The sequence below is a fragment of the Phyllobates terribilis genome, unplaced genomic scaffold, assembly GCF_046119375.1.
Source record: "Phyllobates terribilis strain yellow unplaced genomic scaffold, ASM4611937v1 Scaffold_7__3_contigs__length_470593459, whole genome shotgun sequence".
Taxonomy (NCBI): domain Eukaryota; kingdom Metazoa; phylum Chordata; class Amphibia; order Anura; family Dendrobatidae; genus Phyllobates; species Phyllobates terribilis.
In genome coordinates this window covers 422,633,320-422,649,373 of record NW_027362767.1, presented here as the reverse complement: position 1 = coordinate 422,649,373, position 16,054 = coordinate 422,633,320, and the positions used below count along the sequence as shown (strand labels likewise).

Below are 16,054 nucleotides of genomic sequence, written 5' to 3'. Positions count from 1 at the left end.
TAAGAGCAGCAATCTCTCCTGTAGTGATGAAGTATAAGAGCAGCGATCTCTCTCGTAGTGATGAAGTATAAGAGCAGCGATCTCTCTCGTAGTGATGCAGTATAAGAGCAGCGATCTCTCTCGTAGTGAAGTATAAGAGCAGCGATCTCTCTCGTAGTGAAGTATAAGAGCAGCGATCTCTCTCGTAGTGAAGTATAAGAGCAGCGATCTCTCCTGTAGTGAAGTATAAGAGCAGCGATCTCTCCTGCAGTGATGAAGTATAAGAGCAGCGATCTCTCCTGTAGTGAAGTATAAGAGCAGCAATCTCTCCTGTAGTGAAGTATAAGAGCAGCAATCTCTCCTGCAGTGAAGTATAAGAGCAGCGATCTCTCCTGCAGTGATGAAGTATAAGAGCAGCGATCTCTCCTGCAGTGATGAAGTATAAGAACAGCGATCTTTCCCGTAGTGATTAAGTACAGTAGTCTTCAAAAACATGAGTCAAGCACAAATTCTTTATACTAGTTTTTATTTCCAGCATTGGGAACATTGCACACTGTTTTCTAATTCACAACATGAAGAGAAATGTATATAATTTTAACTGCTTTACAGAAAATAACAAAATTAACATTACATAGTCACATAGTTACATAGTTACATAGTTTATAAGGCCGAAAAAAGACAAGCGTCCATCCAGTTCAGCCTATTTCTTGTCCACTGCAGCTATTCCGCAGCGTTGATCCAGGGGAAGGCAAAAAAAAACCATGCGGTATAGGCCAATTTACATCACTGAGGAAAAATTCACTTGCCGACTCCAATCTGGCAGTCAGATTAAATCCCTGGATTAATTAACTATCACTAAGCATAAGATGTAATTTTATTGTTCTCAAGAAAGGCGTCCAGGCCTCTCTTGAACTCATTAAGTGAGTTGGACATCACCACTTCCTCTCCCAGAGAGTTCCAGAGTCTCACGGCTCTGACCGTAAAGAATCCCCTTCTATGCTGGTGCAGGAACCTCCTTTCCTCCAGACGCATAGTGTGCCCCCTCGTCTTTGTCTCCATCCTTGGTATAAACAGGTCATGGGAGAGATCTCTGTACATCCCCCTGATGTATTTATACATGTTTATGAGGTCTCCCCTAAGCCTTCTCTTTTCCAACGTAAATAGGCCTAATTTGGGCAACCTCTCTGGGTATTCTAGTCCCTCCATTCCCTTTATTACCTTAGTCGCCCTCCTTTGTACCCTCTCTAGCTCCAATATGTCTTTCCTGAGCACCGGAGCCCAGAACTGTGCACAATATTCTAAGTGCGGCCTTACCAGAGCTTTATACAGAGGAAGAACAATGTTCTCATCATATGCCCCTATTCCTCTTCTGATGCATGCCATGACTCTATTTGCCTTCGCAGCTGCTGCCTGACACTGGGCACTCCAATTTAATTTGCTGTTAACCAAGACGCCCAGGTCCTTCTCCATGTCAGATTTCCCCAACGGTTTCCCATTTAATATGTATGGGTGACTGCTGTTTTTCTTTCCCATGTGCATGACCTTACATTTATCGGCATTGAACCCCATTTGCCATTTTTTGGCCCAACTCCCCAATTTATCTAAATCCTCCTGTAGCTGTGCCCTATCCTCATCTGTATTAACTACTTTACAAAGTTTAGTATCATCTGCAAATATTGCTATTTTACTATGCAACCCTTCCACTAGATCATTAATAAATATATTAAATAATATAGGGCCCAAGACAGACCCTTGAGGCCCCCCGCTAGTAACCCTGACACCCCTGAGCTTACTCCATTGATAACCACCCTCTGCTTTCTATCACTCAGCCAGCTATTTACCCACTTGCACACATTATCCCCCAGACCAAGCATTCTCATTTTATATACCAACCTTTTGTGTGGCACGGTATCAAACGCTTTGGAGAAGTCGAGGTATACAACATCCACTGACTCTCCCCGGTCCAGCTGTGAGCTCACCTCCTCGTAGAAGGCCATCAGGTTTGTTTGGCAGGAGCGATCCCTCATGAATCCATGTTGATATGGAGTTAGACAGTTATTATCATTAAGATATTCTACAATAGCATCTCTAAGAAATCCTTCAAACAATTTACCCACAACAGACGTTAAGCTGCCTGGTCTATAGTTCCCAGGGTCACTTTTAGACCCCTTTTTGAATATTGGTACCACATTTGCTTGGCGCCAGTCTAGTGGGACAGTCCCTGTCCATAAAGAGTGCTTGAATATAAGATACAGCGGTCTGTCTATCACATTACTTAATTCTTTTAGTACCCGGGGGTGTATGCCATCTGGGCCTGGTGACTTGTCTATTTTGATATTATTTAGGCGTTTCTGAACTTCCTCCTGGGTTAGGTGGGTGATATTTAGCGGAGGGTTTACTTTATCACTCTGCATTTCCTCCGATAAATTGTTTTCTTTTGTGAAAACAGTGGAGAAGAAGCTATTGAGTAGGTTTGCTTTACCCTCATCGCCCTCTATGATTTTACCCAGGTTATTTTTCAATGGCCCAACGCCATCAGTTTTAATCCTTTTACTGTTTATATAGTTAAAGAACAGTTTGGGATTCGTTTTACTTTCCTTGGCAATTAGTCTCTCTGTCTCCTCTTTTGCTATTCTTATTTGTTTCTTACAGATTTTGTTTTTTTCCCTATAAGATATTAGCGCTTCCTCGCTGCCTTCTTGTTTAAGTTTACCGAAAGCCCTTTTTTTGTTTTTCATTGCCCTCTTGACTTCCTTATTTAGCCACATTGGCTTCCTCCTATTTCTAGCCCTTTTATTCCCATAAGGTATGTACCTTCTACAGTGACTATGTAGGACTGTTTTGAAAATTTCCCATTTCTTATCCGTGCTCCTATTACTAAAGATACTATCCCAGTCTATAAGGTGAAGGGCATCTCTTAGCTGATCAAACTTTGCCCTCCTGAAGTTCAGTGTTTTTGTGACTCCCTTGCTGGGCACCTACTGAAGCACATGTGGGCGGTTCTAAAAAAAATAGTGTCTGCATTTATCTTTACAAACTCACAATATGTACTTTTTCTGAGGACTTAGCATTCCTGTGAATCACTAACCTAATATTTAGTTGTATACCCACAGTTTTTTAGAATTGCTTCATATCTATGTTGCATAGAGTCAATAAACTTCTGGCCCCTGTCATCTGTTATTCCAGCCCATGATGATTTTGCCACAATTTTTTGGCATTTGTTGGCTTTGCCTCAGAAAAGGCATTTTTGATGTCACCCACAAGTGTTCTATCGGATTAAGGTCCGGGGATTGGGCTGGCCACTCCATAACCTCAATTTTGTTGGACTGGAACCAAGATTTTGCCCATTTACTGGTGTTTAGGGTTGTTGTCTTGTTGAAACACCCATTTCAAGGGCATATCCTCTTCAGCGTAAGGCAACATAATAATAATAATAATAATATTATTTATGTAGCGCCAACATATTCCGCAGCGCTTTACAATTCAGACAATTTTACAGACATTATGGGCAGTCCCCATTCGGGCTCACAATCTACATTCCCTATCAGTATGTCTTTGGACGCAAACACGAGTAGAATATACAAACTCCTTGTTGATGTTGTCCTTGGTGGGATTTGAACCCAGGGCCCCAGCGCTTCAGGGCTGCAGTGCTAACCACTGAGCCCCCAACATGACATCTTCAAGTATTTTAATATAGGCGAAATGGTCCATGATCCCTGGTATGCAGTAAATATGTCCAGCACCATAGTAAGAGAAACATGCCAATATCAAGATGCTTGACTACACTTCACTATTTTCAGAGTGTGCTGTGGCTTGAATGCAGTGCAGAGCTTGGGGGTCGTCTGATGAACTGTCTGCGGCCCTTGGACCCAAAAAGAACAATTTTACTTTAATCCGTCCACAAAATGTTTCTCCATTTCTCTTTAGGCCAGTTGATGTGTTCTTTGGCAAATTGTTTCCGCTTTAGTACATGGGACTTTGCACGGACTTCTTGCTAAGAGATTAGCTCACACAGGCATCTTCTAAGCGATCTCTCCCGTAGTGATGCAGAAGAGCGGCGATCTCTCCCGTAGTGATGCAGAAGAGCGGCGATCTCTCCCGTAGTGGTGAAGTAGAAGAGCAGCGATCTCTCCCGCCGTGATGAAGTATAAGTGCAGAGATCTATCCCGTAGTGATGAAGTAGAAGAGCAGAGATCTCTCCCGTAGTGATGAAGTAGAAGAGCAGCGATCTCTCCTGTCGTGATGAAGTATAAGTGCAGAGATCTATCCCGTAGTGATAAAGTAGAAGAGCAGCAATCTCTCCTGTCGTGATGAAGTATAAGTGCAGAGCTCTATCCCGTAGTGATGAAGTAGAAGAGCAGCAATCTCTCCCGTAGTGATGAAGTATAAGTGCAGAGATCTATCCCGTAGTGATGAAGTAGAAGAGCAGCAATCTCTCCCGCCGTGATGAAGTATAAGTGCAGAGATCTATCCTGTAGTGATGAAGTAGAAGAGCAGAGATCTCTCCCGTAGTGGTGAAGTAGAAGAGCAGCGATGTCTCCCGCCGTGATGAAGTATAAGTGCAGAGATCTATCCTGTAGTGATGAAGTAGAAGAGCAGAGATCTCTCCCGTAGTGGTGAAGTAGAAGAGCAGCGATGTCTCCCGCCGTGATGAAGTATAAGTGCAGAGATCTATCCCGTAGTGATGAAGTAGAAGAGCAGAGATCTCTCCCGTAGTGATGAAGTAGAAGAGCAGCGATCTCTCCTGTCGTGATAAAGTAGAAGAGCAGCGATCTTTCCTGTAGTGATAAAGTAGAAGAGCAGCAATCTCTCCTGTCGTGATGAAGTATAAGTGCAGAGATCTATCCCGTAGTGATGAAGTAGAAGAGCAGCAATCTCTCCCGTAGTGATGAAGTATAAGTGCAGAGATCTATCCTGTAGTGATGAAGTAGAAGAGCAGAGATCTCTCCCGTAGTGGTGAAGTAGAAGAGCAGCGATGTCTCCCGCCGTGATGAAGTATAAGTGCAGAGATCTATCCTGTAGTGATGAAGTATAAGAGCAGAGATCTATCCTGTAGTGATGAAGTAGAAGAGCAGCGATCTCTCCCGTAGTGATGAAGTAGAAGAGCAGCGATCTCTCCCGTCGTGATGAAGTAGAAGAGCAGCGATCTCTCCCGTCGTGATAAAGTAGAAGAGCAGCGATCTCTCCCGTCGTGATAAAGTAGAAGAGCAGCGATCTCTCCCGTAGTGATGAAGTAGAAGAGCAGAGATCTCTCCCACCGTGATGAAGTATAAGTGCAGAGATCTATCCTGTAGTGATGAAGTATAAGTGCAGAGATCTATCCTGTAGTGATGAAGTAGAAGAGCATCGATCTCTCTCGCCGTGATGAAGTACAAGTGCAGAGATCTCTCCCGCCGTGATGAAGTATAAGTGCAGAGATCTATCCTGTAGTGATGAAGTATAAGTGCAGAGATCTATCCTGTAGTGATGAAGTATAAGTGCAGAGATCTATCCTGTAGTGATGAAGTAGAAGAGTAGCGATCTCTCCCGTAGTGATGAAGTAGAAGAGCAGCGATCTCTCCCGTCGTGATAAAGTAGAAGAGCAGCGATCTTTCCCGTAGTGATGAAGTAGAAGAGCAGCAATCTCTCCCGTAGTGAAGTAGAAGAGCAGCGATCTATCCTGTAATGATGAAGTAGAAGAGCAGTGATCTATCCCGTAGTGAAGAAGTAGAAAAGCAGCGATCTCTCCCGCAGTGAAGTATAAGAGCAGCGATCTCTCCCGCAGTGAAGTATAAGAGCAGCGATCTATCCTGTAGAAAAGAGCAGCGATCTATCCTGTAGTGATGAAGAGCACCGATCTATCCCGTAGTGATGAAGAGCACCGATCTATCCCGTAGTGATGCTATGAATTATAAGGCTTAGTCCTCCCCATCTTTCTCAGTAAAGAACAAGCAGGAGATAAAGTCGCAGATTTCTCAAATCCACAACAGCATAACAATCTACATGGAAAATTTTCTCAAACAGGTGAAGAAGCTGCAGAAATCCGGTCTATGTCCAGATGAATTACATCCTAGGGTACTGAAGGACATAGCTGAGGAAATTATTGAGCCACTCTCCATAATCTTTGAAAGTTCTTGGAGAACAGGAGATGTCCCAGAAGACTGGAGAAGAGCAAATGTTGTCCCCATCTTCAGGCCTGTGAGCCTTACTTCTATACTAGAAAAGATCTTTGAACAAATTATTAAATGAAATGTATGCAAGTACCTTTATGAGAATGAAGTGATTAATTACAAACCCATGCTGGCTCTGGTTAAAGAGAATCTGTCACCACTTTGGAGTTCTCTCTACTATGGCCATACAGGGTATAGAAAAGTAAATCTATACTTACAGTTAGGTCCATATATATTTGGACAGAGACAACATTTTTCTAATTTTGGTTCTAGACATTACCACAATGAATTTTAAACAAAACAATTCAGATGCAGTTGAAGTTCAGACTTTCAGCTTTCATTTGAGGGTATCCACATTAAAATTGGATGAAGGGTTTAGGAGTTTCAGCTCCTTAACATGTGCCACCCTGTTTTTAAAGGGACCAAAAGTAATTGGACAGATTAAATAATTGTAAATAAAATGCTCATTTCTAGAACTTGGTTGAAAATCCTTTGTTGGCAATGACTGCCTGAAGTCTTGAACTCATGGACATCACCAGACGCTGTGTTTCCTCCTTTTTGATGCTCTGCCAGGCCTTCACTGCGGTGGTTTTCAGTTGCTGTTTGTTTGTGGGCCTTTCTGTCTGAAGTTTAGTCTGTAACAAGTGAAATGCATGCTCAATTGGGTTGAGATCAGGTGACTGACTTGGCAATTCAAGAATATTCCACTTCTTTGCTTTAATAAACTCCTGGGTTGCTTTGGCTTTATGTTTTGGGTCATTGTCCATCTGTAGTATGAAACGACGACCAATCAGTTTGGCTGCATTTGTCTGGATCTGAGCACACAGTATGGCTCTGAATACATCAGAATTCATTCAGCTGCTTCAGTCCTGTGTCACATCATCAATAAACACTAGTGACCCAGTGCCACTGGCAGCCATGCATGCCCAAGCCATCACACTGCCTCCGCTGTGTGTTACAGATGATGTGGTATGCTTTGGATCATGAGCTGTACCACGGCTTCGCCATACTTTTCTCTTTCCATCATTCTGGTAGAGGTTGATCTTGGTCTCATCTGTCCAAAGAATGTTCTTCCAGAACTGTGCTGGCTTTTTTAGATGTTTTTTTTAGCAGAGTCCAGTCTAGCCTTTTTATTCTTGATGCTTATGAGTGGCTTGCACCGTGCAGTGAACCCTCTGTATTTACTTTCATGCAGTCTTCTCTTTATGGTAGATTTGGATATTGATACGCCTACCTCCTGGAGAGTGTTCTTCACTTGGTTGGCTGTTGTGAAGGGGTTTCTCTTCACCATGGAGATTATTCTGCGATCATCCACCACTGATGTCTTCCGTGGGCGCCCAGGTCTTTTTGCATTGATGAGTTCACCAGTGCTTTCTTTCTTTCTCAGGATGTACGAAACTGTAGATTTTGCCACTCCTAATATTGTAGCAATTTCTCGGATGGTTTTTTTTGTTTTTGCAGCTTAAGGATGGCTTGTTTCACCTGCATGGAGAGCTCCTTTGACCGCATGTTTACTTCACAGAAAAACCTTCCAAATGCAAGCACCACAGCTCAAATCAACTCCAGGCCTTTTATCTGCTTGAGAATGACATAATGAAGAGATTGCCCACACCTGTCCATGAAATAGCCTTGGAGTCAATTGTCCAATTACTTTTGGTCCCTTTAAAAACAGGGTGTCACATGTTAAGGAGCTGAAACTCCTAAACCCTTCATCCAGTTTTAATGTGGATACCTTCAAATGAAAGCTGAAAGTCTGAACTTCAACTGCATCTGAATTGTTTTGTTTAAAATTCATTGTGGTAATGTCTAGAACCAAAATTAGAAAAATGTTGTCTCTGTCCAAATATATATGGTCCTAACTGTACCTGTATGGCCCATAGTAGAGGTTTGATTGCAGAGAAAAGCGCTTTAATCAATTCTATTTTGTACAGGCTTGGAGTCTGTGGGACAACAAGCAATCCCCGCCTATGTGCTTATTATTCCCCCAAATCCCCGCCTATGTGCTTAATTATCATATTCCCCCCTCCCCTGCACATCACAGACCCTGTGACGTGCACTGTGCTCCCTGACTTCCCAGGCATGCGCAAAGTGCCGCTCACATAGAGTGCGCTTTGCTTCATCCCGGCCCCGTCTCTCTGTGCTCTGCCCTGCAGGTTTCTATTGCACAAGCGCCAGGAAGTGACATTGACTCCCCAGCGCCTGCGCAATAGAAACCTGCAGCGCAGTGCACAAGCAGACAGGGCCGGGATTAAGCAAAGCGCGCTCTATGTGAGCGGCACTTTGCGCATGCCCGGAGGTCAGGCAGCGCAGTGCACGTCACAGGGTCTTGTGACGTGCAGGGAAGGGGAAAAATATGATAATTAAGCACATAGGCGGGGATTTGGGGGAATAATAAGCACATAGGCGGGGATTGCTTTACGCCAAGCCTGTACAAAATAGAATCGATTAAAGCGCTTTTCTCTGCAATCAAACCTCTACTATGGCCATACAGGTAGGTATAGATTTACTTTTCTATACCCTGTATGGCCATAGTAGAGGTCTGATAACTCCAAAGTGGTGACAGATTCCCTTTAATAAGTGATGTCAGACTAACTTAATTTCCTTCTATGACAGAATCACTGACTGGGTGGATCAGGGAAATGCAGTAGATATAGTATATCTTGACTTCAGCAAAGCATTTGACAAAGTATCTCATACCATCCTTATTGAAAAAATGACCAACTATGGAATGGACAAGGCAACTGTTAGGTGGATTCATAACTGGCTTAGTGATCGGACTCAAAGAGTGGTCATAAATGTTGCACATCCAGTTGGAAGAATGTCTCAAGTGGGTTACCACAAGGCTCTGTCCTGGGCCCTGTGTTGTTCAACATAATTATCAATGATTTAGATGAAGGAATTGAGGGTAAACTGATTTAATTTGCTGATGACACAAAGCTAGGAGAAATCGCTAATACTAAAAAAAGATCTAAAACTGGAGCAGTGAGCAGCAACTAACAAGGAGAAATGCAAAGTATAACATCTGTGCAAGAAAAATGAAAAAAAGCATCTACAGAATGGGAGGAATAGAACTAAGCAACAACACAAGAGAAAAAGACTTAGGTATACTAATAGATCATAGACTGAACATGAGTCAACAGTGTGATGCAGCAGCAAAAAAGGCAAATACAATTCTGGGATGTATTAACAGAAGAACAGAGTCTAGATCACGTGAAGTACTACTACTCTTTGATCAGACCTCATCTGGAATACTGTGTCCACATTTTAAAAGACATATCGAAAAACTGGAGCAAGTTTAGAGAAGAGCGATCCTACGAGAAACGGTTACAGGATTTGGGAATGTTTAGCTTGCAAAACAGAAGACTGAGAGGAGACTTAATAGCTGTTTACAAATATCTGAAGGGCTGTCACACTGTAGAAGGATCATCCTTAAGGCCCCATCACACATAGCGAGATCGCTAGCGAGATCGTTGATACTTCACGGTTTTCGTGACGCAATAGCGATCTCGTTATGTCTGACAGGTAGCAATGATCAGGCCCCTGCTGTGAGATCGCTGATCGTTACAAAGCTTCCTGGACCATTCCTGGGTCGTTGCGCTCCCGCTGGGCAGTGTGCATCGCTGTATTCGACACCTTATCAACGACCTCGTTAGCGATTCAGAACTGAGACCCGTAGGCGTGCATAAATTGGACTTTTCCGCGCCCCTCGTCCCCGATTGGTGGTCGCTACTGCGTCCTTGTTTTTTCAGGTCCCACCAGCGTTCTCCGGCTGTGACTCCCCTTTGAAGAAATCAGACATCTTTAGCGAGGTAGGTATTGTTTGGGGTCTCAAATGAGTTTCCATTTTTAATTCATTTATAGGACATCTACCAATTATCTGCTATTATTGCTCTTCAGGGAGGGAGGGCTTGGCTTCTATCTGTATATATATGCTTTTGCATGGGCAGATATTTTAGGGGTCTCGTCCTGGTGCTGTTCCTTGGCAGCATCAGAACCTATAGTGGGAAACTACTCATGTTTCTACACTACTGACATTTCTGTACTGATGTGTCTAATAAACTGTGTGTTCTACTATGCAAAAGCTTTGTTTCTCATTCTTTCAGTAGTAGCAGTAGTCACCGCAGTAAGCAGTCCATATATATATATATATGTATACACATGCGTATACAGATACATACATACATACACACATATACATTCGTGTACTCATATGTAAACAGATTCATCCATGTACTCATACATATTTTTAACCCCTTAACAACATTTGACGTACTAATACATGTCTGTGCCCTGGGACTTAAGAGCCAGACCCGTATTAGTACGTCATGGCGATCGCGCGCGCACACAGGCTGTGCGGGCGCGATCGCCGCCGGGTGTCAGCTGATTGTCACAGCTGACACCCGGTACTATGTGCAGGGAGCGGTCCTGCACCGCTCCCAGCACATTAACCCCCGCGATGCTGCGATCGAAGTCGATCGCAGCATTTGGGGGGCAAGGGGAGGTGATCGCAGATACTCACCTCCTCTTCCGGCTTCCAGCGCTGTCTGCAAAGGCTTCCCGGGTGTTGCCATGACGACCCGATGTCGTCATGACAACATCCGGGTCACCAGACAGCAGGAAGATTGTTTGGACATGCGCAGTGCATCTCCAAACTATCTTCTCCCTGTCCAGCTCTGACAGCTTGCATAGCACAGGGATGGTGCTGCATTCCTGTGCCATGCAGGCGATCAGAGAAAAAAAAGTGAAAGTCCCATAGTGGGACAAAGTGATAAAGTATATAAACTTTCAGAAAGTGAAAAAAAAAAAAAATCAATAAATATTATTATAAAAAAAAAAAAACAATAAAAGTACACATATTTGGTATCGCCGCGTCCGGAACAACCTGACCTATAACACTGTCCCACTAGTTAACCCCTTCAGTGAACACGGTAAAAAAAAAAAACCGAAGCAAAAAACAATCCTTTATCACCATACCGCCAAACAAAAAATGGAATAACACGCAATCAAAAAGACAAATATAAATAAAAATGGTACCGCTGAAAACGTCATCTTGTCCCACAAAAAACAAGCCGCCATACAGCTCCATCAGCCGAAAAATAAAAAAGTTATAGCTCTCAGAATAAAGCGACGCTAAAAAATATTTTTTTCTATAAAATTGCTTTTATTATGTAAAAGTGCAAAACATAGAAAAACGATATAAATGTGGTACCGCTGTAAACGTACTGACCCGAAGAATAAAGCTACCTTATCAATTTTACCACACGTGGAACAGAATAAAAAAAAACAATTCCTGAATTGTTGTTTTTTGTTTATTCTGCCTCCCAAAAATTGGAATAGAAAGCGATCAAAAAATGTCACGTGCCTGAAAATGGCACCAATAACAACGTCAACTAATCCCGCAAAAAACGAGCCGTCACATGACTGTCTGCCAAAATCTGGAAAAATTATAGCTCTCAAAATATGGCGATGCAAAAACTAGATTTTACAAAAAATGCGTCTTTTAGTGTGTGACAGCTGTCAGTCATAAAAACCCCATATGATTGTGGTATCGCTGTAATCACACCGACCCGAAGAATAAAGTCGTCTAATCACTTATACCGCATGAGGAACAGCGTAAAAAATAAACTCTCGGGTTAGGATTGGGCTAGGGTTAGGGCTGGGTTTGGGGTTAGGGTTGTGCTACGGTTAGGGCTGAGGTTGGGTTTAGGGTTGTGCTGGGGCTAGGGTTGTGCTGGGGCTAGGGTTGTGCTGGGGCTAGGGTTGTGCTGGGGCTAGGGTTGTGCTGGGGCTAGGGTTGTGCTGGGGCTAGGGTTGTGTTGGGGCTAGGGTTGTGCTGGGGCTAGGGTTGTGCTGGGGCTAGGGTTGTGCTGGGGCTAGGGTTGTGCTGGGGCTAGGGTTGTGCTGGGGCTAGGGTTGTGCTGGGGCTAGGGTTGTGCTGGGGCTAGGGTTGTGCTATGGTTAGGGTTGTGCTAGGGTTAGGGCTGGGGTTGGGATTTTTTTCAAAAGTAAGAAAAAAAAAGATGACGATATGGCGACTAGTGTTGAGCGCAAGTGCTCGCTACTTGAGTTTGCATCGGGTGCTCTGGTATGCATTGAGTATCGTGGGTATTTTGAGTGACATGCTCGAGTCTCTGCCCCATATGCTTCACGGCCAAAAAAACTTTATGGGGATTGCCTGCCATGCACGAGCGATCCCCGCATGTTTTTTTTTGGGTGTCTAATAACCGTGAAACATGCGGAGCAGGGACTCGAGCATGTCACTCGAGCACACGCTGTACATGGTGCATACCGGAGTACCCGATGCAAACTCAAGTAGCGAGCACTTGCGCTCAAGACTAATGACAACTTATTCAATATGATGACCTAATGTAAACAAATTCTGTGTCGTACCTCTGGGTTCAAAATGTTCACTATACACCTTAATAAAATCCTTGAGGGGTATAGTTTCCAAAATGGGGTCACTTGTGGGGGAGATCCACTGTTTAGGCACATCACGGGCTCTCCAAACGCGACATGGTGTCCGCTAACAAATTGAATGGAAAATCGGCTCAAATTGTTAGCGGACACCATGTTGCGTTTGGAGAGCTACTGCGTGCCCAAACATTGGAGCTCCCCCACAAGTGACCCCATTTTGGAAACTAGACCACCCAAGGCACCTATCTAGATGCATAGTGAGCACTTGGAACCCCCAGGTGCTTCACAAATTGATTCATAAAAATGAAAAAGTGTTTTTTTTTTCACTTTTACGAATCAATTTGTGAAGCACCTGGGGGTTCCAAGTGCTCATTATGCATCTAGAGAGGTGCCTTGGGGGGTCTAGTTTCCAAAATGGGGTCACTTGTGGGGGAGCTCCAATGTTTGGGCACACAGGGGCTCTCCAAACACAACATGATGTCCGCTAATTATTCAAGCAAATTTTACAATCAAAAAGTCAAATGGCGCTCCTTCCCTTCTGAACCCTGCCGTGCGCCCAAACAGTGTTTTTTCCCCACATATGGGGTATCTGCGTGCCCAGGGTAAATTACACACAACAAATTTTGGGGTCTATTTTTTCTTGTTACCCCTGTGAAAATAAAAAAAATTGGGTCTAAAGTAACATTTTTGTGAAAAAAGTTAAATGTTCATTTTTTTCTTCCACATTCCAAAAATTCCTGTGAAGCACCTGAAGGGTTAATAAAGTTCTTGAATGTGGTTTTGAGCACCTTGAGGGGTGCAGTTTTTAGAATGGTGTCACTTTTGGGTATTTTCTGTCATAAAGACCCCTCAAAGTGACTTCAAATGTGATGCGGTCCCTAAAAAAATGGTTTTGTAAATTTTGTTGGAAAAATGAGAAATCGCTGGTCAACTTTTTACCCTTATAGCTGCCTAACAAAAAAAAAATTTTGGTTCCAAAATTGTGCTGATGTAAAGTAGACATGTGGGAAATGTTATTTATTAAATATTTTGTGTGACATATCTCTCTGATTTAAGGGCATAAAAATTCAAATTTTGAAAATTGCAAAATTTTCGCCAAATTTCCGTTTTTTTCACAAATAAACGCAAGTGATATCGAAGAAATTTTACCACAATCATGAAGTACAATATGTCACGAAAAAACAATTTTCAGAATCAGGGGGATCCATTGAAGCGTTCCAGAGTAATTACCTCATAAAGTGACAGTGGTCAGAATTGTAAAAATTGGCCCGGTCATTAACGTGCAAACCACCCTCGGGGCTTAAGGGGTTAAGTACATAAATATATACACACACACACACTCATATACACATACGTATACAGAAAACTATATATACACATACATACTCTCAAACATACAGATATGCATACACATAAATGGCCATTTACATCTCTATATATATATTCATATAAATATATGGACATCCATACATCTGTACAGGAACAATGCACACACCAGTGTTCCCGTCTGACCGGAGACGCAGTAGCGTTCCCGTCTGACCGGAGACGCAGTAGTGTTCCCGTCTGACCGGAGACGCAGTAGTGTTCCTGTCTGACCGGAGACGCAGTAGCGATCCTGTCTGGTGGGCGGTCTTGTGTTAAACCAAGGCCGCCCAATCAGAACGCAGTAGCGTCCACCAATCGGAGAGGAGGGGGCGCGGAAAAGTAATTTTATGCACGCCTTTGTGACATAGTACAGTCCCTATCAAGGTGTGGATCGTTGAAATAGCTGCTGTGTGAAAGCGTCCCAACGACCGCCGAGATCGTTAGTTAGATCGCTGGGGCGGCCAAAATCGTTGGGAAGTTCTGCATGTTTGACAGCTCCCCAAGAATCACAAAACCGTGACGTACTAACGATCTCGCTAGCGTTCTCGTTATGTGTGACGGGGCCTTTATTCTCATTTGCACATGGAAACACGAGAAGCAATGGGATGAAACAAAGGGAGAAGATACAGATTAGATATTAGAAAATACTTTCTGACAGTGAGGAGATCAATGAGTGGAACAGGCGGCCACGAGAGGTGGTGAGTTCTCCTTCAATGGAAACAGAGGCTGGACAGACATCTGTCTGAGATGGTTTAGTGACTCCTGCAGTGAGCCGGGGGTTGGATACGATGACCCCGGAGGTCACTTCTAACTCTCACATTCTATGTTTATTTCTATATGGATGAAGTTGTAGGTTTAGGTGCCGGATCTGCCTTACATCACCATCATATCCCTACAAATGGGACACTGGCCGCACACTGGGAGAAAATACTCTTTTATTTTTCAGAAAAAGGGCAAAACGAAACAAGTTGTTCGAGATGGAAAAAAAAATGGGAGGGACATAATTTTTTTTGTAACATAGACGGGGAATAATTGAGACAAGGAATCGTTAATTAGCCAACAATTGTCAGCTGCTCAATCACCCCCTCATTATCTGCGGAAAGGGAGACGGACTGGAGATGTCATGTTCTGGGCTGTTCATAAATAGGACGGGTCAGGGATTTCGAGACGCTGTGCTTCCCTCGTTGTAGGAACGTCTTGTATTCTGGGGATCGACATCTCGAGGCTGCGATCGATCCCAGGATCTTGGGGTCCAGCGTGAAGGGTCTGGATTAACCCCCTGACAAAACATAAGAACAGCCCATAAGCGTCAGCCCAGCATCTTTTATAGCAGCGCCCCTGCAGTTTTTTGATGTTAGACTTGTGTTCCCAGATACACAGACTTTCCTGAATTACAGCAGCACATTGTGGGTTAATGTTTCGCTTTCTAGTTTTAAAATTAATGAACATTAGAAGCTGCAATAAGACAACGGGAACCAAAATCCCCGAGGAGCTCAAGGAACCACGGACTCAAGGTGGAAATCCCAATATCATGTGTAATTCACCATCAACGGTGAATGGAAACCACAATCATCACAGACCGAGCCGGGGCCGAGCACCAGATCTCCCGAAAATCACAGGTGGATCCCATAATACGAGCAGTAGTGTATGACTCCACGTGTCTGTATGTATCCTGACATCCCATAAATGCCAACCCCAAGATGACTTCAGCATTCCCTCATGGCCCCCTACAGACATGTCTGCATTCCATTGCTGCCCCCTATAGACACTTCAGCATTCCCTCGCGGCCCCCTATAGACACTTCAGCATTCCCTCGCGGCCCCCTATAGACACTTCAGCATTCCCTCGCGGCCCCCTATAGACACTTCAGCATTCCCTCGCGGCCCCCTATAGACACTTCAGCATTCCCTCGCGGCCCCCTATAGACACGTTTGCATTCCCTCGCGGCCCCCTATAGACATGTCTGCATTCCCTCGCGGCCCCCTATAGACACTTCAGCATTCCCTCGCGGCCCCCTATAGACATGTCTGCATTCCCTCGCGGCCCCTTATAGACACTGGGTCCATCTTCCCGGAGTCTCGCACTGACTCAGCCAGACATCACACAGGGCCCGGCTGCCGCCTCTCGCAGCACGATCTGTTCCCTTC

The 16,054-nt window shown here is 43.9% G+C and overlaps 1 protein-coding gene across 2 annotated transcripts in view; it reads right to left on the bottom strand.

The window, feature by feature from the left end:
- Positions 1-14,825: 14,825 nt before the first annotated feature.
- The window catches only part of PRRC2A (proline rich coiled-coil 2A), a 35,672-nt gene continuing 34,443 nt past the window's right edge, over positions 14,826-16,054 (bottom strand). For both annotated transcript variants that reach the window (XM_073641816.1, XM_073641817.1), the window contains exon 32: positions 14,826-15,186. In XM_073641816.1, coding sequence (XP_073497917.1) covers positions 15,061-15,186 — 126 coding nt within the window. In that variant the 3' untranslated portion in view covers positions 14,826-15,060. The remainder of the gene's footprint in view (positions 15,187-16,054) is intronic.